General features: G+C 47.6%; 1 protein-coding gene across 1 annotated transcript in view; it reads left to right on the top strand.

Annotated features, from left to right (window-relative positions):
* The first annotated feature begins 5,968 nt into the window (after positions 1-5,968).
* GALNT17 (polypeptide N-acetylgalactosaminyltransferase 17) overlaps positions 5,969-23,297 on the top strand; it is a 542,269-nt gene continuing 524,940 nt past the window's right edge. The window contains exon 1 of the mRNA XM_049904713.1: positions 5,969-7,615. Coding sequence (XP_049760670.1) covers positions 7,378-7,615 — 238 coding nt within the window. The 5' untranslated portion in view covers positions 5,969-7,377. The remainder of the gene's footprint in view (positions 7,616-23,297) is intronic.

The following is a 23,297-nucleotide window of genomic DNA, read 5'->3' as shown; positions in this document are numbered from 1 at the left end:
AAAAAAAAAGGGAACAAATCTAACCGGGGATGTAAAAGACTTATACAAAGAAAACTACAAAACACTATTGCAAGAAACCAAAAGAAACATAGAAAAATGAAAAACATACCATGCTCATGGATAGATAGACTCAGTATTGTTAAAATGTCAATTCTACCCCCAAAATACAAATACAATGCTATCCCCATCCAAAAACCAACAACATACTTCAATTAGATGGATAAACTAATCATTTACTTTATATGGAAATGAAAGAGGCTGCAGATGAGTAAATCGTTATTGAAGAAGAACAAAGTAGGAGGCCTCACACTACCTGACCTCAGAACCTACTATATTGTTATGGTAGTCCAAACAGCCTGGTACTGGTACAATGACTGACACATTAACCGATGGAACAGAACAGAGATCACCTGATCTTTGACAAAGGCCCAAAATCCATTAAGTGGGGAAAAGGCAGTCTTTAAAAAAAAAAAAAAAAAAATGGTGCTTACAAAACTGGATGTCCATCTGTTAAAAAAATGAAACAGGACCTGTACCTCACAGCATACACAAAAACTAATTCAAAATGGATCAGAGACCTAAGTATAAAATAAAAAACTATAAAGATTATGGAAGAAAAAATAGGGTCAACACTAGAGGCCCTAATATATGGCATAAACAGCATACAAACCATAATGATACACAAACACCAGAAGATAAGCTAGACAACTGGCATCTTCTAAAAATTAAACACGCTCATCAAAAGACTTCACCGGAAGAGTAAAAAGAGAACCTATAGACTGGGAAAACATTTTTGGCTATGACATATCCAAGTTCTAATCTCTAAAATCTATAGGAAAATCCAATACCTCTACAACAAAAAGACAAATAATCCCATTGAAAAATGGGCAAAGGACATGACCAGACGCTTCACCAAAGAAGACGTTCAAGCGGCTAACAGACACAGGAGAAATGCTCGCGATCACTAGTCATTAAAAGAAATGCAAATCAAAACCTCAATGAGACACCATCTAACCCCAGCGTTACTGGCAGGAATCCAAAAAAACACAAAATAACAAATATTGGAGAGGCTGTGGGGAGCCTGGAGCTCTTATGCACTCCTGGTGGGAACGCAAAATGGTACAACCATTTTGGAAAACAATAGGGCTCTTCCTTAAAAAGCTAGAAATGGCAATACTACGGGATTCAGCAATCCCATTCCTAGAAATATGTCCTAGAGAAATAAGAGCTGTCACACAGATAAACATATGCACACCCATGTTCACTGCAGCATTGTTCGCAATAGCAAAAAGGTGGAAAAAACCTAAATGGCCATGAACAGATGAATGGATAAACAAACTATGGTACATGCACACAATGGAACACTATGCAACGATAAAGAACAATGATGAATTTGCAAAACATCTCACAATGTGGATGAATCTGGAGGACATTATGCTGAGTGAAATAAGTCAATCACAAAAGGAGAAATACTGTATGAGACCACTATTATGAAAACTCATGGAAAGGTTTACACACAGAAAGAAACAATCTTTGACGATACAAGGGAGGGGAAGGGAGGGGAGGGAAAAACACTAAATGGACAACAGATAAGTGGTAACTTTGGTGAAGGGTAAGACAGTACACAATTCTGTGGAAGTCATCGCAACTTGACCAACGCAAAGTCATAGAAGCTTTATGGACACATCCAAATACCCTGAAGGACCAAGTCACCAGGCTGAGGGCTGGGGACCATAGTCTTGGGGGACATCTAGGTCACTTGGCATAACAGAGCTTATAAAGAAAATGTTCTACGTCCTACTTTGATGAGTAGCGTCTGGGGTCTTAAAAGCTTGTGAGCGGCCGTCTAGGATATATCTACTGGTCCCACCTGTCTGGAGCAAAAGAGAATGAAGAAGACCAAAGATACAAGGGAAAGAGTAGTCCAAAGGACTAATGAGCCACAACTCCCACAGCCTCCACCAGACTGAGTCCAGCACAACTGGATGGTGCCCGGCTACCACCACTGACTGCTCTGACAGGGATCACAACAGAGGGTCCCGGGCAGAGCTGGACAAAAATGAAGAACAAAATTCAACTCACAAGAAAAGACCAGACTTCGACAGAGACTGGAGAAACCCTGAGAGTATGGCCCTCGGACACCCCTTTAACTCAGTACCGAAGTCACTCCTGAAGTTTTCCCTTCAGACAGGCCTGAAAAACAAACAATAATGCGCAGTTCAATCATGTATTTGAGATGAAATGGGCACACAGCCCAAAAGCCAAGATAGGAAGGCAGGAGGGGACAGGAAAACCTGAGGAATGGAAATGAGGGATCCAAGGTTGAGAAGGGGAGAGTGTTGACACACGGTGGGGCTGGCAACCAACGTCACAAAACAATTTATGTATTAATTGTTTAATGAGAAACTAATTTGCTCTGTAAACTTTCACCTAAAGCACACACACACACACAACAACAAATAAATGATGAAAGCAAAGTAAAAAAAAAAAAAAATCGGGTTTAGGATACACCCTATACTGATACGACCTCATTAACACAACAAAGAAAACCCTATTTCTCCAGAGGATTACACGCAGGTACAGGAGTTAGGATTCCAACATATATTTTGTGGGGTTGCAATTCAACCCATAACAGCATTCAATAACAGAAAGGAAGCATTTTAGTGAAAGTGCAAACCCGTGGGTATTTCCCTGCTCTGCCAGTAGGTTCAATTGCCGTTTCATGGTGGGTCCTATCAGGAAAAGATGTGAAGCACCCATGCCCACTGAGCATGTACAGTTGTTTAGAAATTACGTACATAAGCAGCTGTCATCGCATAGATGAAATGGCAGTAGATTTTAATTTCTTTCTTATTTTGCGTAACAGTACACAGAAGTTGTAGTATTTTCTTCCTGTACCCCAGTGGGCTGTCTTGTGCCCCTGATTTGGAAGTTGGTGCTGCTGCTTCATGACAATCATGATCCTCAGAGGAGAAGACCCTGGGTGGGCAGGGAGGGGTTGGTCTGAGCCACGAAGACCAGTGACCCTAGCTTCCAATCTTGCTTCTACCACTGAGTAGCCTTTCTCAGTTCTAGTAATTTTAATAATTACAGTAATAACCAGGATTTATGGAGTACCACTACCCAGTATATGCCTAAAAATCAGTTGCCATAGGTTTACTCCAATTCATGGTGACCTGTGGTACAGTGACTTGCTTTTACATGGCCTTCCTAGCTATGGTCTCTTGACTCTCATGAAATGATTGGCTGGGTCTATGCAAATAAGGTACTTGTGGCTTATCAAGGGGATTGGTCAGTTTTGTCATCCTGCTAGGCTTAAAAGAACCAATGTCACAGAGGTTGACGGGGAACTTCACTACCATCAAGAAGAAGAACCTGGAGGGGAGTGTGTCCCTTGGACCAGGGTCCCTGCGTTGAGAACCTCCTAGATCCGGGAGACAGAGAGAGCTGTAACACTGGAGACAGTGTATCTAAGTTCTGTCACTGGGCCACTCTGAAAATCTGATGAATGTTATGGGTCCTTCTTTCTCCAGAAAAATGTCCATAGGGATATATACACAATTTTTTGTATTTGTTTGAGGATACAACTCCCAAAGTCTACCCTGGGCATCTCTGGGAAGAGGAGGTGTTGAGGGACATGGAACAGTGTTTTTGAGCCAAATCAAGAGCCCAACTAAAGCTAGGCACCACCAATTGGTAATGTCCCCAAGCCTCTGGAGTGATGTGTTTTTACCCGTGAGCACTCTTTCTTCTGGGTGCACAAAGCAGATCGTGGGACTGATTCAAGTCGGGTATTGCTAGGCTGGGGGCAGTGGGGGAACATGCATATGAGCGTGTGTGATTTGTGGGTTCTATTAGAAGTGTGTTGGGAATAAATGAATGACCATGAACTTCAGGCAGGGTAGAAAAGGAGCTCAAGGGGCCATGGAATGACTGAGATACTTGGGAGGGAGGGAGGGAGGGAGGGATTGTAGGCCACTACAGGCTGCTGGGGGCTGGAGAATATGCTTTGCTGGAGCTGAGGGTAGGGGAGTAAAAAGCTAGAGAGTGGGTCCAGAGCGTGGGGTTTTCGGGCAGGACTGCAGGAACGAAACAGTTTTGTGTGATGACAGGGTTCAGGGCCTGGTCCTGACAGTAAGTCACTTATTGAGTCTACTGGGTCATTTATGAATGCAGAAGCTGTTCTAGGATGCAGGCTGAAGCCAAGGGGAGAGGAGCCTGCAGAACACAACGATAGTCAGCAGCTTATTTGAGGAAGGGATCTTTTTAGAGGATTTAAACCAGTTGTCATTGAGTCAACTCGGAGTCATGGTGACCTCAAGTGTGTCAGAGCTGTGCTCCATAGGGTTTACAACGTCTGATTTCTTTTTTTTGGAAGTATGATCGTTGGGCCATTCTTTCAAGGTGCCTCTGGGTGGACTTGAACCTTCAATCTTTCAGTTGGCAGTGATCGCAGTAACCATTTGTATTACCCAGGGACTCCTTAAATGCTTTAAATAAAATACCAAACACGTTGATGTTGACTTGATTCAGCTCATGGCAACCTCACGTACTACAGCGTATAACTGCTCCATGGAGTCTTCTTGGCTGAAATCTTTACAGAGGCAGATTGCCAGGCCTTCCTTCTGTGCCACCACTGGGGGGGTTCCAATTGTCAACCTTTAAGTTTGTGGTTGAATGCAAACTGTTTACACCACCCAGGGACTCCTTAGAGGCTTTAGAGGGAGAACAATCTCCGGAAGTTGATTATTGCTTAGAAATTTCTTCCTAATTACTCAAAAGCCTTTTTCTCTGCTTTGTTTGCTGGCCCCCACTCCCAAATATGTACATGCTTGGGAGTTGAACGCATCTGGGTTTAGGCCCCCTTTTTGGCTGAGGACTTTAGACCAATGTCTCAGCTTCTCCAGGCTTAAGTTTCCGGCCACTGAGTGAACTTTCAGAAATTATTTTTGCAGACGCTTTCGTTTTGGTGTGTTCGTTTATTTGCCAGTTTGCATCTGGAGCTGGGTATGATAACACCTAACTCAACTGGGAAATCAGTGAGACAACGTGGTACAGCCTAGTGCGTGGCATGTATTAAGTGCTCGGTAACCCAGTTTTCTTCCCTTGTAACAGCTCTTTTACCCAAGAGGTGTGGTAAAAACTGACCCTTGTGGCTTTTGATGTGCCTTTCTTATTTAACCGTTTTATGTCCACTTTCTGGTAGATTATACAAAACAAACACCTTAAGGATTCTGGTGAACCCAGGCAGAGAGTAAGGGAGTGCTAACCAAAAAGGCTGGCAGTTTGATTCCACCCAGTGGAGTCCTGGGAGGAAAATCTGGTTATCGGCTTCTGTTAATTAAAGCGTAGGAAACCCGATGGGGCAGTTCTCCATCACATGGGGTCGCCATGAGTTGGAATCGACTCAACGGCACACAAAAAAGCCGAATATTTTCATGCGTTTTTCTCTACAGAATTAAAAATCAATACTTAAAATAACAAATAAGCAAAAAATCACAAAGAAAAACTAACAACAACGGGGAAAAGAAAAACTTGAATGAGACAGAAATGGCGAGGTGGAGACTACCCGAGTCATTTGACTTTGCTGCCTCATTTCTATTAATTGGCAGCCTCATTTCTTTTTTAGGCCCAAGGAACTAAACGGATCAAGGAGGGAGTTTGAATTCCAGTATTTGGAGCTGTAGGGTTTTTGGAACAGAAAGGGGTCGTGGAAATCCAGTCGCCAAATCCTCCCTCTTATAACAACATGCGTAGAGAGGTGTGGGTGGGCGCATAAACAGTGACCTGGATGGGCAGTATTTTCACCCGGATAGAACCCACGCAGCCCGCTGCCGCTCAGAATTGTTCCGAAAGTAACAGAATCCGAGTTTCCAGGCCAGATTTTCCCTGTAGCCATTCACGGCCATGCAAAGCGGAGCTGCGAGCAAACAGAAGGGATGTCTTCATCGCCAACCAGGATGGAACAAACACGCCCGCCCGCTCAGGGAGTGCTGAGAACCTAAGGGTCCCTCCAGCCCCGGCAGCTTCCAACATGCCGTGACTGCCCCCAGCCCTCCCGGCCACTACTCGCCAGCCGCCCCCGCCCTTTCCGGGTGCGCGCGCACGAGCCGGCGCGCAGGGGAGGTGTGCGCCCGACAGCCTGCGGGCGGCGGCGGCGCGGGGAGAGGGGTGGCCAAGGGCGGCGGGGGAGGAGCCGGCGCTGCAGCCGGTCCCCTCGGGCCGCGCCCCGCCCTCCGCCGCCACCTGCGCGTCCCCTACGGGCTCTCAGTGCCTTGGGCCGTGCGGGCTTTCGGTGCCGCAGCGGCGGGATCACTGCGTTCGCCTATTCGGAGACTGGGCGTTTGGCTCCTGAGGGAGCGGGATGAGCTGCGCTGCCGGTACTGGCAAACGGAGGGTGCGCCGGCGCGCGTCCCTCCCTGCCGCGCTCCCCGCGACGTTGGTGGAGGGGGTAGAGAACTGCTGTGACTTTTGAGGTCCGACTCCTCCTTCCGGCCGGCCTCCGGACGCGCCAGCTCGGGGACAGGCCAGTGTGCCGGGCAGGCCCCGCAGACTCGCTACGTGGGGTTGGGACTTGGAACGTGTCCGGGGCCGGCGGCTCTGAGCGCGCTGGTGAGTTTGGCGGCGGGGTGGGGTGTCCCCAGGCGCGAGAGGCGGAGAGGACGTCGCGCTCTACCCCTCCGCCCGCCCCCTGCTGCTGCCCCCACTTTGGAGAGTAATTGAGACTTGAGCGTGACTGCGGAGATGCGAAGATGCGGGCGCTGAGCGCGGGCTTTCGCTTGGCCCGGCGTGATGGAGCGGGTCGGTGAACGGAACAAAGGCGCTCGCCCCGGAGAGCAGGTCCTAGGCTGAAGAGCGCGGGCTGCACGCCGCGACAGCCGCCTGCGGGCCACGGTGCTGGCAGTGCGGCCCGAGGCACAGCGCGGTCCCCCGCAGGCGGGCTGTAAGCCCTAACCCGGCACCTGCGCGACGCGCCCGCCGCGGCTCCTGGGCAGCCCCTCGCCGGACCCGGGCTTCCGCTGAGACCGTAGCCCCGCTTACCAGCCCAGAGGCGAGCCGCTCGCTGGGCAAGGGAAGGGACCCCCGGCCCCGGCCTTTGGCTGAGAAGCGGAGGCGCCTAGAAGGGGCCGGGCGCTGGAGACCAAGGAGGCATTTCGAGAGCGTTTCTGCGGACTGGGGGCTCCCATGTGAGCGATTCCGCCCTCCTCCGACCGCCCCGTCTTTCTAGCCGTCTCCGCCTCCCGCGCACCGGGCCCGGGCAGCCGCTGTCCTCGCCGGCCGGCCGGAGCGTGAGGTTCGCACGTCCCCTGGCTGCCCCGCGCCTCGCAGGAGCTCGAGGGGCGCGGGTCCGGGGCGAGGGCCGGCCGGGAGTGTTTGATGGCTTCACTGAGAAGAGTCAAAGTGCTGCTGGTGTTGAACTTGATCGCGGTGGCCGGCTTCGTGCTCTTCCTGGCCAAGTGCCGGCCCATCGCGGTGCGCAGCGGGGACGCCTTCCACGAGATCCGGCCGCGCGCTGAGGCGGCCAACCTCAGCGCGCACAGCGCCAGCCCCATCCAGGATGCTGTCCTGAAGCGCCTCTCGCTGCTCGAGGACATCGTGTACCGGCAGCTGAATGGTAAGGACGCGCGTCGACGCCCACCGGGCTCGCGCGGGCCGGCCGGGAACGGCGTAAGCCGGGAGTCCTGCGCCCAGTGCCCGAGAGCCGGCGGGGCGCGGAGGGACAGCACGGCGCTGGCGCCTGGAGCCTTCCGTGCGCTCCTTCTTCCTCTCTCTGACCGGCGTCGGTCAGGAGGCCGGGGCTCCTAGAAAGAACTGTCTGCTGCGTTTCTGTGCCCCAGCTGTAAGTTTGGTTGCATGGTGGAAACGTGTCAGTACAGTTGCCTCCGGCTCCGCGTGCGGTTCACGAAATCGTTTCTCGAGACTCCAGCTCCAGCGCAGAAATGGGACCGGAGCGCGGGCGGGGGTCGAGGGAGGAAATAGCTTCTATCGCGCAGTGTTTGGACAGACAGGGAATGGGGGATGAAGGGGCTTTAAAAGCCTGCAGGCAAATTCAGGGCCCCAGGTCGTGGAGCTAATGCGCTCAGGTAGTAAGTTAGGTGACTGTGTTATCGCTGGATGAGGCAGGCTGCACAGCTGATAATTAGAACTCCTCCCTTCCCGCCGCCTTGGTGAGGTTGCTATGAAAAACACACCCGGTTTCTCGCCCGAAGTGGTTTCTCCCCCGGAGCTGCCGTGGGGCGATTGTTAAAGTTCGTCGTGGGCTGGGAAGCAGGTTTTTATAGCGTGTAGCAAAGCGGAGTGGAGCATCCTATTAGTGGCAATTGTGAGAGTCTGCCCCATCTAAAATGTCCTCCTCTGTGCTTCAGGAGAAGGGGGACACTTTTTTCTGTGCCACATTTAGACCTGGTCCGGGGACTCATGGGTCATTGGACACTCACTGTCCCCAAGGTCAGAGTGAGTGTTAGCTGCTGGAGTCCGCAGCTCTCCAGGGTCCACGTGGTAGCTATCTGCAACAGATGCAGCACTCGGAGACAGGCTGCCTCGTCCCTTCCTGTGCTTCTTACTTAATCTCACACAGTAGTTCCAGAACTACAGACAGTCATAATAAAAATCATGATAATCATAATTAGTGTGATTCTTGTACTATACCAGGCACCGTGCAAAGTTGGTACGAGTGCGCTATCTCATTGTTCACATCATTCCAGGTAGATTCCATTCTAGCCCCTCCTTGTTGTTAGGTGCTGTTGATTTGATCTGATTCACAGCGACCCCATGTGACGGAGTACAGTTGCCTCATAGAGTTTTCTAGGCTGTAATCTTTATGGGAGCAGATTCCCCAGGTCTTTCTCCCCCAGAGTGGCTGGTTGGGTTCAAACTGCCAGCCTTTTGGCTGGGAGTCAGTGCTTAACCATTGTGCTACCAGGGCTTCTCAGCCCCAAATTAGAAATAAGCAAATAAGATTTGGAGAGGTTAACTAAGTTGCCAGGCACCTGCTGCTAGTTAAGTCTGCAGTCAGAAACTCATGTCTGGTTGACTGCAGACCCTGTGGTCTTGACAAGAAGCCAGAAACCTCTGTCTACTGTCTTATAGTTGCCATGGCAACTAACAACAACATTAAGTTTGATGGAAAAAATTGATACATGGAGCTGCAGATACAGCTTTCAAACTGCCTTGTGTTCTTTTTAGGAGGAATGGACCCCACTGCCTTCATGGCAGTTAGACAGTGAGACTGGCCCAGGACAGGGAGGGGGACAACAGCCAGACCATTCTCTTCCCTCTCTCTGATGGTCCTTTCTGGGTAATTCCTGGTGGGTGGTGGTCAGATGTACTGAGTGCCTCCTGAAAGGACACCCGGGTCATCTGGATGCCATTGGACACGTGTCCATGGGTGGCCTTGGACTTGAATCTGCATCTGTAGCAGGAAACTGTGGTCCTCTGACCCCTTGCACACAGTGTCTCTCTCAGGAGTCATGCTGAGGCTGTTCTCCTGAAGGTCTAGAAACTGAGGCACAAAGTGAAGCAAAAACCTACAGTTCATTTCTGCAGGAATAAGAAGCTTGTGGGGCGAGCCTTTTTATCCTGCACAGATACCTGCTATAGATTTACCCATAGGACCCCAAAGAGAGAGTGCAAGGGTCATTGGGTTCCCCCACTGCTAGGCTGCACTCAGGGAGACAAGGCCATTTTAGTGTTAATTTCAGTTAGGAAAATTAAATGTAATATGATTGCACCCCCCAGCTCTCCCGTTAATAACGAGAAGCCCTGGTAGTGCACGTGGTTTGGGATCGGCTGCTGACTTAAAGGTTTGTGGTTCGAACCCACCCAGCAGCTCTACAGAAGAAAGGCCTGGCAAACTGCTTCCGTAAAGATTACAGCCAAGAAAACCGTATGGAACAGTTCTGTGCTGTAACGCGTGAGGTTGCAGTGAGTCTTGGGCAGACTTGAAAGCAGCTAACAACAAAAACGTAGTGTTTACTAAGTGCCAGACATGTGTTAACTCATACAGTTTACAACAGCCCTGTGAGGTGGGGAAGATCCCTGGGTGGAGCAATCGATTTGCACTTGGCTGCTAACCTAAAGGTTGGCGGTTCAAACCCACCCAGTGGCACCACAGAAGAAAGGCCTGGCAATGTGCTTCCCTAAAGATTGTTGTTCTAGTTTCTATTGACGTTACAGCCAAGAAAACCCCATGGATCAGTTCTACTCTAACACATGAGGTCTCCGTGAGTCAGAATCGACTCATCGGCTGTTACTTTTTTTTGATGTGAGGTAGGTGCTGTTACCCTGAAGGAACATGCTCGCAGTCCCGTGGTTAGGGAAGGTTAGAGCTGGGCCTTCTGACGCCGGCATGGCGGTGCTTACCCACTGCACCAGCCTTTCTTAGTCTTTAGTTTGTGTAGAATCGCCTGGAAGGCTTGTTAAACACATACTTCTGGGCCCCACCCTGAGTCTCTGACTCCCTAGGTCTGGGGCGAGGCCCCAAAAGTTGCAGCTTTAACCAGCTTGTGGCCAGGTACCGTGATCCTACAGCAAGCAAAGCCAGTGCAGAAAACCCCTTGAAACAAAGTTGTTGGTCAGAAGGGATGGGGAACTTCTGAAAAGCCCAGAGATTGCTTCTGTGGGCTGGGGCTCTGTCTTGTTTCTCGGTGTTCTTCGGCCATTCCGGCAGTTCCCTGCGGGTGGGGCTGTCTCATACTTGGGGCTGTTGGGTTGGGAGCTGTAGGGTGGACAGGCAGAGTTGTCCTGCAGCTCTGAGGAGTTGCTGGCAGGAAGACCAGGTAAGAGTTTTCCTGGGCCAGCCAGGGATTCAGGCTGGTTCTGCGCAGATGTTATCGTCCTGGCTGCCGAGTGTAATTTGTAGTGACATGCAGCCTGCAGGAAAAGAGCGGGGAAAGTTCTGAAAAGGAAAAGACCCTCCCTCTCTCTACCCTCTCTCTGTCCTTGTTCCCTCTGCCCCCAGCCTTCCATCCTTTGCCCATGCTTGGTTCTGGTAATGAGTCTTCCATTCATTGATGGCACACAAAGAGGAATTTTTACCCCTACAGGGTCTGTCTTGCATCTTTTCTTCCATTTTTTCTACCAGGCTCCCACGTGGACCCTCTGCCCCGGCCCATGTTTCCTCCTCTGAGCTGGTTTCAGCAGTAACCTTTTTTTCCTGTTTTAAAAATCATGGGACAAATATACATTAAAAACATTCACCAACTCAACAGCTTTTAGAGGTACAGTCCCATGACATTGATTATACTCTCCATGTTGGCGACCATTATCACTATCATTTTCTGAATCATTCCGTCACCATTAACATAACCTCCAAAACCAACCAAACCCAGTGCCATCGAGTCAAATCGGACTCATTGACCCCCTAGGGCCTCCAAGGCTGTAAATCCCGGTGGAAGCAGACTGCCACATCTTCTCCCACAGCATAACCTCAGTGCCTCCAAACAGTAACTCCCCCTTCCCTCCGCACTCCCAACCCTGGTAACCACTAATGCTCTTTAGTTTCTGTGTATTTGCTTATTTCATATATGTGGCATCATACAGTATTTGTCCTTTTGTGGCTGACTTATTTCACTCACAGTCATGTTTTCTAGATTCATCCGTGTAGTAGCATGTATCAGCACTTCATTTCTCTTTATGACTGAGTAATATTTCTCTAAGGAGCTCTGGTGGCACAAGCAGTTTGAAGTTGGCTGCTAACCTAAAGGCTGGCAGTTCAAACCTACCTGCTGGCTCTGTGGAAGAAGGCCTGGTGAACTGCTTCCATAAAAATTACAGCCAAGAAAACCCTGTGGAACGGTTCTACTCTGTAACACACGGGGTCGACATGAATTGGGGGCTAGCTCGGCAGCAGCTAACAACAACAACAACAGCAACAGATATTCCATTGTATGAATATACTACATTTTGTTTATCCGTTCTTCTGTTGGTGGACGTTTCAGTTGTTATGGCAGTAACCTTTTAGCGGCATTCCTACCTGTGTTCACTCATCACTCCATTCCCCTGAACATACAATGGATCAAGTTATCCGAGTGAAAATCAGCGCATCCAAAGGGCTCAACACTTTCCAGTGGCTTCCTGTCCCCTAAGAATCACGGTCAAGCATGGAGGCCAGCAACTGGGGCCCGCACAGCCAGTCCCAACGCCCTTTCCCATGTTCTCACTCTGGCCCAGTACATTCTCCCTCCTCCAGCCAGGCTGCCCTGCTTGCTGAACCTGCTTGCGTTTACCATAGGTTTTTTAGCTACCACATTTCAGCCCTAGCAGGGCTACTAACTGTTTAAGCACTTGGCTGCTTAACCAAAAAGTTTAGTTGGCGGTTTGAACCCATCCAGAGGCACCTCAGAACAAAGGCCTGGTGATTGGTGATCTGTTTCTGATAGGTCACAGCCATGAAAACCCTGTGGAGCACGGCTGTACTTGGCACACATGGGATTGTCTTGAGTCGGAGTCAACTCAATGACAACTGGGTTTTGCTTTTAGTTGTCCTGGTCTGCTCTCTCTTTTCTTCTTCCTCTCTGCATTGTGTCTACTTTTAAGGCTGGGCTCAAGGTCAACTCTGGGGGTGGGGTGGTTGAGCCAGGCCACACAGTCTGAGCTCATTCTGCTCTGAGGTGCTGGAGACCTTGTGGTCTCCATGGGTTTATCTTTTGAGTCCAGAATTGGACTGTAGTTGTCTTAATGTCTGGAATCATATTTTGGACTTTTTTTTAATACCACCTCCATCCCTCAGCATCTGACATAGCACCTTGCCCACAATGTGGGCATTTAAAGTTTATTGGTTGGTTAATTGGATGGGAGCTGGCTTTAAGAGGTAAATGACAGCCAGAGTGGAAATAAGCTCCAGAAAACCAGACTGTAAAGCCTGGGTTGGGCGGATGTGGTGGGAGGAAGGGCTGGGAGGACTTAGCTGAGGACACCTAGTGTGAGGAAGCCATCTTGCCTGCGCCATCTTGAGGCCACTCTGGGCCTTCACCCTCCTGACTGAAGGGGACTAGATCCTTCTGAGGAGCTTGGAAGTTAAGCATTCCTCCAGGTTAGGGACCAGCAAGCCTCAGTATATTTTCTTTAAATGCGTGATTTTGTAAAATGAATGTGGTTTGATATATATTTTTTGTTAGATAAAATTAATTCAGATTTATTGTAGATAATTTGGAAAATCTAAAAATTTATGTGGAAGAAAATAATACTATGTTTAGATATTGTTTTAAAATGGTCGCATGATGGTTTTTTGCCAGCATTAAGGAAATGGACTTTGAGATAGATTTCTTGTCAGAATTCCCCATGTAACTCTGTACGTGACTTTTGGCTTTCCGTCATGTTCTGAAGAAGTTATTTATGTTTCCCATTTTAGAGATGTAAAAGGTGAGAAACGGAGGTGTTGGGTGATTTAGATAGGGTGGCTCGGCCAGTGAGGGGCAGAGCCAAGATTAATAACAAACCAGCTGCCATCGTGTCAATTCCAACTCATGACGACTCCATGTGTGTCAGAGTAGAAATGTGCTCCATAGAGTTTTCAGTGGCTGATTTTTTTGGAAATAGATCACCTCTGGGTGATCTCTTTCTTTTGAGACTCCTCTGGGTGGACTTGAACCTCTGTGGAGGTTTTTACCCAGTCTGACACCTTCTAATGGGTAGGGGCCAAGATGGCGGAGTGGTGTGGTGTTTCCTGGCCCTGCGCAAGCCCCAATCTCTAGCTGGTGACCCTGCCCCTTGTGAGAGCCCCTTTATAGTGACTTGGAAGGGTGCACGTCCGAGCTCCACCCAGTAAGCCTAGGGTGGTGAGAGGAAATACAATTGATTCAGGTTAGGTTCCACATTTAGATTTCAGAAGGATATTCAATAGAAGTAGGGTTGTTTGAACAAATTGAAAATCTTTGTGGGAATGAAGAGAAGTTAGAATTACCTATCTCCGTCCTGCCCCCAAGCCACACAGGCAAACGGAGCTGCAGAAAACAAACTGTTCTTAAATAAACCAAGTGCAGCCCGGCAGCCTGACCCACACGCACGCTCAGTGAGCAGGGGAGGTGAGTTGGCACAGAAGGGCTGAGGTGGAGATTTGCTCACAGGCCTCCAAGGTAGGGTCAGAGAGAGGGGTGGCATTTTTTTTTATTGTGATGAAAATACACATAACTAAACATGCGCCAGCTCAACAGTTTGTAATGTACAATTCAGTGACATTGATTCGATTCTTTGTGTTGTGCTACCATTCTTGCAGTCCTTTTCCAGATTATCCCACCACCATTAACATAAACTCACAGCCCCCTAGGGAAAACCTTCCCCTTTCCCCCTCCCTCCCACTTCTGGTAACCACTAATAATTTTTGGTTTCTGTATTTTTTTTTTTTTTGGCACCCTGATGGTGCAGTGGTTAAGAGCTTAGCTGCTAACCAAAAGGTTGGCAGTTTGAACCCACCATCTGCTCCTTGGAAACCTTATGGGGCAGTTCTGCGCTGTCCTGTAGGGTCGCTATGAGTTGGAATCGATTCAAAGGCAATGATTTTTGGTTACTATATTTTCTTGAAGAGCCCTGGTGGCACAATGGTTAAGTGCTCGGTGACTAACTGAAAGGCTTGTTATTCGAGCTTACCCAGCATCTCCGTTGCAGAAAGATGTGGCCATCTGCTTTCGTAAGGATTACAGCCTAGGAAGCCTTATGGGGCAGTTCTGCTCTGTCATTTGGGGTCACTATGAGTTGAAATAGACTCGACGGCACCTAAGAACAACAACATGTGTTTGCTTATTTTATGCAAGTGAGATTGTACAGTATTTGTCCTTTTGCAACTGACATTTCGCTCAGTGTGGTGTTTTCAGGGGTCATCCCTGTAGTGGCGTGCATCAGGAGTTCATTTCCCTTTGAGGCTGATATTCCATCGCATGGATGTATCACATTTTGTGTATCCATTCATCTGTCGATAGACACTTGGGTTGTTTCTACCTTTGGGCTGTTGTAAATAGTGCCGCAGTGAACACTGGAGTACATGTGTGTTGCCGTTGCTGCTTTCAGGTCTCTTGGGTATATACCTAAGAGGGGAATATCTGGGTCACATGGTAGTTCTATGTTTAACTTTTTGAGGAATCACCAAAGGCGGCGTTTTGAAAGCACATCTTTCTGGGAGCCCAGAGCGGCCCTGATGCTCTTTCCCTTTTCCTGCAGGGAGATAGACATACCCCTAATGGCTACAGATGCTGAATGGTACCAGGCTGTCCTGTGGGAAGGAGACAGGGGATGAGGGCCAATGATCACATTAAAATCTGTCACTGCAGAGTGTCAGAAGGAAGCCAGAGCACGGTAAGCCTTCCTGTGCTCTCCAAGGACACTCTGCTGGGCTGTGTGGAAGGCTTGGTCAGTGGGGCCAGGGCCTGGGTGCAGAAGAGAGGCTCACTCCTTAACTTCCAGTGGCCGATAGCATCTGAATGCAGCTGGCCCTTCTGGAGAAATGGGGAGCCCCGTGTTTGGAGAGCCCTCAGATCAGGCACACCCGTGTTGGCCAGTGTGTGTGACAGGCACCCTGCCAGCTGGGGCAGCTGCTGCCTGCCTGCTAGAGGCAGAAATCCAGCCCCCTGTCTGACCTTTGCTGTTGCCAAATTGGGAGTGGCCTTTCTGGACAGGAAGAAAATTCAGTTATTAGAGCTAAGAGTGACAGCAGGAACGGGCATGGGTAGGCCAAGGCCTGAGTCAAATTAAGAAGCAACCTAAGATGAGACGAGCTTTGAATCCTTGTCATCGTTAGCTGCCCTGGAGTCAGCTCCAACTCATGGTGACCCCAGCACAACAGAATGAAACGCTGCCCGGTCCTGCACCATCCCTGTGATGGGTTGCGGATTCGACCGCTGGGATCTTTAGAGTTTTCAATGGCTGATTTTTGGAAGTAGATCACCAGGCCCTTCTTCCTAGTCCCTTTTTTTTAGTCTGGACACCCTGCTCAAACTGTTCAGCATCATAGCAACACACAAGCTTCCACTGGTAGATGGGCAACTCAGATACCTCCAGGACCTCAGTTTCCCTCTTGGTCAGAGGGGGTAAGGCCGTAGGTCTCACCACACTGTTGTGTTGATAAAGGAGAACAAGTAAGATGGAAGGCTCGCTCTCAGTGCCACGTCCATGAGAGATGCTTTAGTTAGTGAGTACTGGATTTAAGCACAAGACCTGATGCTTCGGTCAGTGAAAAATGGGATGGAAAAATAAGAGCCCCCAGGAGCCCAAGGCAGAGGGGAGGACTCAGATGACGCCGGTCCAGACCAGGAGTCGGGGACGCAGAGATGAAGTTCTCATCCCCGGTTTTAACCAGGGCCAACCAGCTCCCTGGGGTCCTTTGGCTCATGTTGTGGTTAGCTGCCACAAGTTGGTCCCTGACTCATGGCGACCCACGTGCAATGGAATTGGGCCATTGTGATCCACAGGATTTTCATTGGCTGATTTTCAGAAGTAGATTGCCAGGCCTTTCTTCCTAGTCTGTCTAGAAGCTCTCCTGAAACCTGTTCAGCATCATAGCAGCACAAAAGCCTCCACTGACAAACGGGTGACGGCTGTACATGAGGTGTACTGGTGGGGAGTGGAACCTGGGGGGACGAGAATTCTACCACCGAAGCATCAGTGTTCCCCTCGGGCTCATGGAGTTATATGAGGTGTACTGGGGGGGAGTGGAGCCTGGGGGGACGAGAATTCTACCACCGAAGCATCAGTGTTCCCCTCGGGCTCATGGAGTTATATGAGGTGTACTGGGGGGGAGTGGAGCCTGGGGGGACGAGAATTCTACCACCGAAGCATCAGTGTTCCCCTCGGGCTCATGGAGTTATATTTATTTATTTTCTGAATAGAAAACAACTGTAAGCAATCCATGAAATATTCAAAAAAAAGCAGAGAACCCCCTCGGTCCCCCGTGCCATTTCCATTTTATCAGCACTGCTATCAATTTTAAGGTCCCTGGGTAGTGAAACGTGAGAGAAAAGTGGGGCAATCTCTTGGATAAAGATTACAGCCTTCGGAACCCTTTAGGGGGCAGTTCTGCTCTATCCTGTAGGGTTGCTATCAGTCAGAATCCACTCAAGAGCAACAGGTGTTTAGTTTGGGTGGTGCAAACGGTTTGTGCTCGACTACTAAATTAAAGATCGATGGTTCAAACCCACCCAGCAACACCGAGGAAGAAAGGCCTGGCGATCTGCTTCTGTTAAGATTACGGCCAAGAAAACCCTATAGAAAAGTTTTATTCTGTAGCACGTGGGGTTGCCATGAGTTGGAATTAACTTGATGGCAACGTTTGTTTTTATTTGCTATCCGTTTTTTTTTTTTTCTTCTAAATTTTATCATAATAACAAGTTGGAAGGAAGGGACAAGGTATAATTATATACCACTTTGGGAACATATATCCCTAAAAATTTCTCTACATTTCCTAGTATTTGCTATTTATATAGATTTCTCAAAGTCGTTTGCTTGAAAAGTCCTGTATTTGTGGCACGTAACTTTCGTAAAACTCAATCTCTACACTGATTTTTCTTGACTTTTTTTTTTTTTTACAAAAGCAAATAAATTAATGGGCATTAATTAATCACACTCCAGTACCTCATCCCTCCTCTGACATTATTACTTATGCTGATGATTTTCAAATGTGTACTTCTAGCCGAGACCTTTTTTCCCTAAATTGTATTTATTTTGTTGTCTTTGAGAATGTACCCAGCAACACATACAGCAACTCAACCATTTCTGAGTGTCCAGTTCAGTGTTATGGATTACATTCTTTCAGTTGTGCGGCCATTCTCACCCTCTTTTTCTGAGGTGTTCTCTACCATGAAGTGTTTTTCCCCCACCACTGCCCCATAAGCTTCCCGTCTAAACTTTCAAGTTGCTGTTGTCAAGTTGATCCCATATGGATAGTTCTTAAAAGAGCACAATGCTCAAGGCAGACCTTTTTTACTAATTGAGCTAAGCTGTTGTTTTGGTTTTAAGATGACTTATATTTTTGGTTTAAGCTTGTCATAGATTGAATTATGTCCCCCCAAAAATGTGTGTATCAACTTGGTTAGGCCCTGATTCCCGGTATTCTGTGGTTGTCCTCCATTTTGTGATTGTAATTTTATGTTAAAGATGATTAGGGTGGGATTGTAACATCACCCTTACCCAAGTCACCTCCCTGATCCAAGGTAAAGGTAGTTTCCGGGAGTGTGGCCTGTACCACCTTTTATCTCTCAAGAGATAAAAGGAAAGGGAAGCTAGCAGAGAGGGGGACCTCCTACTACCAAGAAAGATGCACCAGGAGCAAGGTGTGTCCTTTGGACCTGGGCTTCCTGCGCAGAGAAGCTCTTAGTTCAGGGGAGGATTGACGGGAAGGAACTTCCACGAGAGCCGGCAGACAGAGAAAGCCTTCCCCTGGAGCTGACACCCTTAATCTGGACTTTAAGCTTACTTTAAGGTGAGATAATAAATTTGTTTGTTAAAGCCATCCACGTGTGGTATTTCTGTTATAGCAGCACTAGATGGCTGAGACAAAAGTTTAAAGATGGTCTCAGGGCAGTCGTTTCAGGGGTTCATCTAGCCTCTTTGCCATCAGTTTTGAGTGTATCCTTTCTGAGTCTTCTCCCTCCTTCCTTCCTCCTGCCCACAGCCCTTCGGTAAAGGCAGGACTACCATGGTTGAAAGGCCTTCCTCTGCCTTGGTGATTGCTCCTCACAGTCCTCTAGACTGTTCTGACGTGTGGATGACAATCGGCTTAGCCGCTGATAAAGGAATTTTCCTTTTTAATAATGTCTCTGTCATGGCTAACGGCGGAGCCTCAGCCTTACCACGCATGAGTAATGAACCGCTGCTGTAATTACAGGCGGCGACATCCAGACACCGACACACAGCACGCTGACAGTTAATAGGGAGCAGGGCTCTGGAAGCGCTTCCTCCTGTCCTAGTCTCAGACATGATGGCTAATTGTGTGATTAGTGTTTACTGAGGGGTGGCTTTTGGCTCTGCAGGGCTTGTTAGGTGCTGTACCTCCCTGGTAGAAAGCACAGACTAGTCCTACCCTTTTTCTAGGGAGTGAAGTTTATGCACCTATAAAATGAGAGCTTCAAGACTGTAGGGTCCTTTTAACTCTCAGGCTATGAATAATGCCCTACCCTGCCCCATTCTTACTAAAATCTCATTCATTCTTCAAGGACCAGTTCCAACCAACCAGCTGCCACTGAGTGAATTGTGACTTGTGGCGATTCCATGAGTTGCGGAGTAGAACTGTGCTCCATGGGATTTTCAAGGCTGTGGAACTAGATTGCCAGGCCTTTCTTCTGAGGCATCTCTGTGTAGACTCGCACCGCCAATCTTTCGGTTAGTAGCTGAGCACTTGCACAGCTGATCATTGGCACCACCTAGGGGGGACTCCAGAAACCCTTCATTCTTTGAAACCTTCCCTGACCACCTTGTCAAAATGAATTGTCCCTTCTTCTGGGCCCTTATGTCTGTTTTTAGCCTTCATTCATTTCCACCTTTTATTATAAAGGAGTTGTTTACATGGTCAGTCCCAATAGTTTGCAAGGGAGTAGATTTAATTGATTTTTAAAAATCCCTCTCTACGTTATTTAGGAATTAATTCATCAACGAGTAAAAAAAAGCCCAAGTAACAATGGTTTAAACTTATTTTCATTTAAGAAGTCGCGAGGTAATGTAGCTGGTGTTAGTTCAGTATTATGCTGTCATAGCTCATGTTATATTTCTCTTCATTTTTTCTTTATGGTTAGAAGATGGCTGCTGTAATTCCAGCCATTGCATCTTTATACAAGGTAGGAAGCACTGCACCACTGGCCATATTTGCTCCTATTGTTTAATCAAGAAAGCAGAAGTTTTTTCAGAAGCCTCCCTGGCAGCCTCCCAGATGTGGGCTAGAAAATGATCACTTGACCACCCTTGTTTCAAGAGTAGTTGCTTTCCAGAGAAAGTAAAATATGGTGGTGGCAAGAGAGAAGGAGAGAAGGAAGGGCGTTTGCATTGTGAATCTCCAGGGTTTGCCATCCCTCTCCACTCACGTTACTTTGTCAGTGAATATTAAAATGAAGCCAGATACTATCCTAACTAGAAATCCAATTAACTAGAATGCGCAAGCCTTCTGGCGTTCTGGTTGACTTAGATTTGACTTGAAGGGATTTCATGGTTTGAAAGTACCTTATACAACTATATTTCATCAACTTTAAGATGCATGTTTTACATCTTTGAAATTGGGACTCATCTTAGAATCAATGGTGTGTCATGGTTTAATTGGCAGCATTTTTTTTCCCATGAGTACATAAAATGGTCCATCGTACAGTTGATGATATTTTATTTCATTTGATGAAATACTACATATGGTGTTTGCGTAAACGTCCATATAGCGGAGTTTCCCCTACACTGCTGTTTTTAGTGAGCTTCAGATATGTGTCGAGTGTTTTGTGTGACTTTATTCCACATTATTGTTCTTATTAGCTGTTTTTGAGTTGACCCTCAACTCATGGCGACCCCATGCACAGTGGAACAAAAAGCTGTCCTGTGACATCCCCGTAATCAGTTGCTGATTGGATGGTTGTGATCCATAGGGTTTTCATTGGTTGATTTTTGGAAGTAGGTTGCCAGACCTTTCTTCCTAGTCTGTCTTAGTCTGAAAGGTCTGCTGGAACCTGTTCATGTAAACCGCCAGTGACAGATGGGTGGTGCACTGGCCGGTAATTGGACTTGGCTCTCCTCCCTTAGGTTGTTGTTAGGTGCCGCGGAGTCAGTTTCTGACTCACAGCAACCCTGCGTACAACAGAACGAAACACTGCCCCGTCCTGCACCATCCTCACGATTGTTGCAGCTACTGTGTCAGTCAGTCTCGTTGAGGGTCTTCCTCTGCTTTGCTGACCCTCTGCTTTACCAAGCATGATGTCCTTCTGCAAGGACTGGTCCCTCCTGATAACATGTCCAAGGTATGTGAGTCAAAGTCTCGTCATCCTTGCTTCCAAGGAGCATTCTGGCTGCAATTCTTCCAAGACAGGTTTGTTCTTTTGGCAGTCCATGCTATATTCAGCATTCTTCGCCAGCACCATAACTCAAAGGGTCAATTGTTTGGTCTTCCCTATACATTGTCCAGCTTTTGCAAGCATATGAGGCGATTGAAAATACCATGGCTTAGGTCAGGCACACCTTCATCCTTAAAGTGACATCTTTGCTTTTTAACACTTTAAAGAAGTCTTTTGCAGCAGATTTGTCTAATGCAATGTGTCATTGGATTTCTTGACTACTGCTTCCATGGGTGTTGATTGTAGATCCAAGTAAAATGAAATCCTTGACAGCTTCAGTGTTTTTTTGTTCATCATGATGTTGCTTATTGGTCCAGTTGTGACGATTTTTGTTTTTTTTTATGTTGAGGTGTAATCCATACTGAAGGCTGTGGTCTTTGATCTTCATCAAGTAGTGCTTCAAGTCCTCTTTGCCTTCAGCAGGCAAAGTTTTGTCGTCTGTATAATGCAGGTTGTTAATGAGTCTTCCGCCAGTCCTAATATCCCATTCTTCTTTGTATAGTCCAATTCTTGAATTATTTGCTCAGCATACAGATTGAATAGGTATGGTGAAAAGATACAACCCTGACACACACCTTTCCTCACTTTAGACTACGCAGTATTCTCTCGTTTTGTTCGAACGACTACCTCTTGATTTACGTATAGGTTCCTCGTGAGTGTAATTAAGTGTTCCGGAATTCCCATTCTTTGCAATGTATCTATAATGTGTTGTGATCCACACAGCCTACCACCTGGAAGGTGAGAATTCTACCACCGAATCATCTACTTACACCATTATACCCATTTTACATATGGGAAAACCAAAGCCCAGAGAGAGAAATGCATTGTTCAGAGAGATCTGCCTCTTTCCGTGTCTTCCTTTGTGAAGCTGGCACTTGTTGACTTGTGGGGTGCGGCACAGACTAGGTACTGATCAGGTGGTGACTGGCCCAGGGCTCGGGGACGGCAGTGGGAACACCTGTCACAAGTGACAGGATGGTGGCAGGGAGCCTGTGTCACTCAGGTTTAGCAGTTTCCGGTGTGTAAAGCTGTAAAGCTGTTAATTCTAGGGCTCTAAATTATGCTGTGTGAGCTTTACATCCAGCCCATAATTAGAACGAAATGTGAGAAAAGTGAAATTGATATTACGTTAATTAAAAGGCTTTGCTTATATTTGCGAGGAAATTAACACAACAAAATAGGGGTGCTGACGAGTGCACTTTGCCAATGCTTTCTTCGTCTGGGCGGCTCTGGGCAGGCCTCAGGCAAGCCTTGGTCCTTGGCTGCTGCCCTGTGCCCTCCCGACAGTCCCATAGCTATCTGATTGAGATCATGGAGGCTTTGATTGGGCAAGGTCCAGTGTAGTCTTGCAGCAGTCATTTTTAAAAAATTTTATTTTTGGCAAAATATATCAAAAACATACAGCCATTCAACATTTTCTACTTGTACAGTGTAACGTTGGTTACATTCTTCTCATTGTGTCATCATTTTTGCTCCCTGTACCCATATCGTTACACCCCCATTAACTTAGACCCTCCGTCCCCTAAACTTCTCTGTGTTTTTGAGTTACTGTTGTCAATTAGATCTCATAGATATTTCTTTCAAAGAATGCAATGCTCAAGGTGAACATTCTTTACTGTTGTTGTTGTTGTGTACCATCAAGTTGGTTCCAACTCATAGCGACCATATAGCACAGAGTAGAACTCTACATAGGGTTTCCAAGGAGCTGGTGGATTTGAACTACTGACCTTTTAGTCAGCAGCCAAGCTCTTAACCACTACGTCACCAGGGCTTCCATTCTTTACAGGTTCAGCTAAACTTGTTGTTTAGTTTAAAGGTGAGTTCATGGGATAGTTTCTGCTCCAGCTTTAAAGATTTATCTCAGGGCGATAGATGCGGGGGTTCCCACTGTCCCAGTGGGTGTAGTAAGTTTGGTTTCTCTAAGAATTTGAAACCCTGTTCCACATTTTTCCTCCCTTTTGATCAGGATCTATCTATTGGATCACTGATCAAATGTTCAGTAATGGTGCCTGGGCACTATCCCATCCTTCTGACCTCATGGCAGTGGAGGAAGTAGTTCATGGAGACAAACCTGCAGTCCATTTCTTTCTGTTACCTGGATCTCCTTCCTCTGCTGTTCCAGGCACATAGAGACCAATTGTTGTATGTTGGGTGGCTGTTTACAACCTTTTAAGACCCCAGATATTAGTCATTGAGCTAGGAAGTAGAACAGACACTCTAAAAACAATATTAGGCCAACTGACAGCACCTGCCATTTTTAATGGATACTCAGCCTTGAGTAGGAACCACAGC

Source organism: Elephas maximus, chromosome 12 (assembly GCF_024166365.1).
Source record: "Elephas maximus indicus isolate mEleMax1 chromosome 12, mEleMax1 primary haplotype, whole genome shotgun sequence".
Taxonomy (NCBI): Eukaryota; Metazoa; Chordata; class Mammalia; order Proboscidea; family Elephantidae; genus Elephas; species Elephas maximus.
Note: the sequence above shows the minus strand (reverse complement) of the source record. Positions and strands in the feature narration are given on the sequence as shown.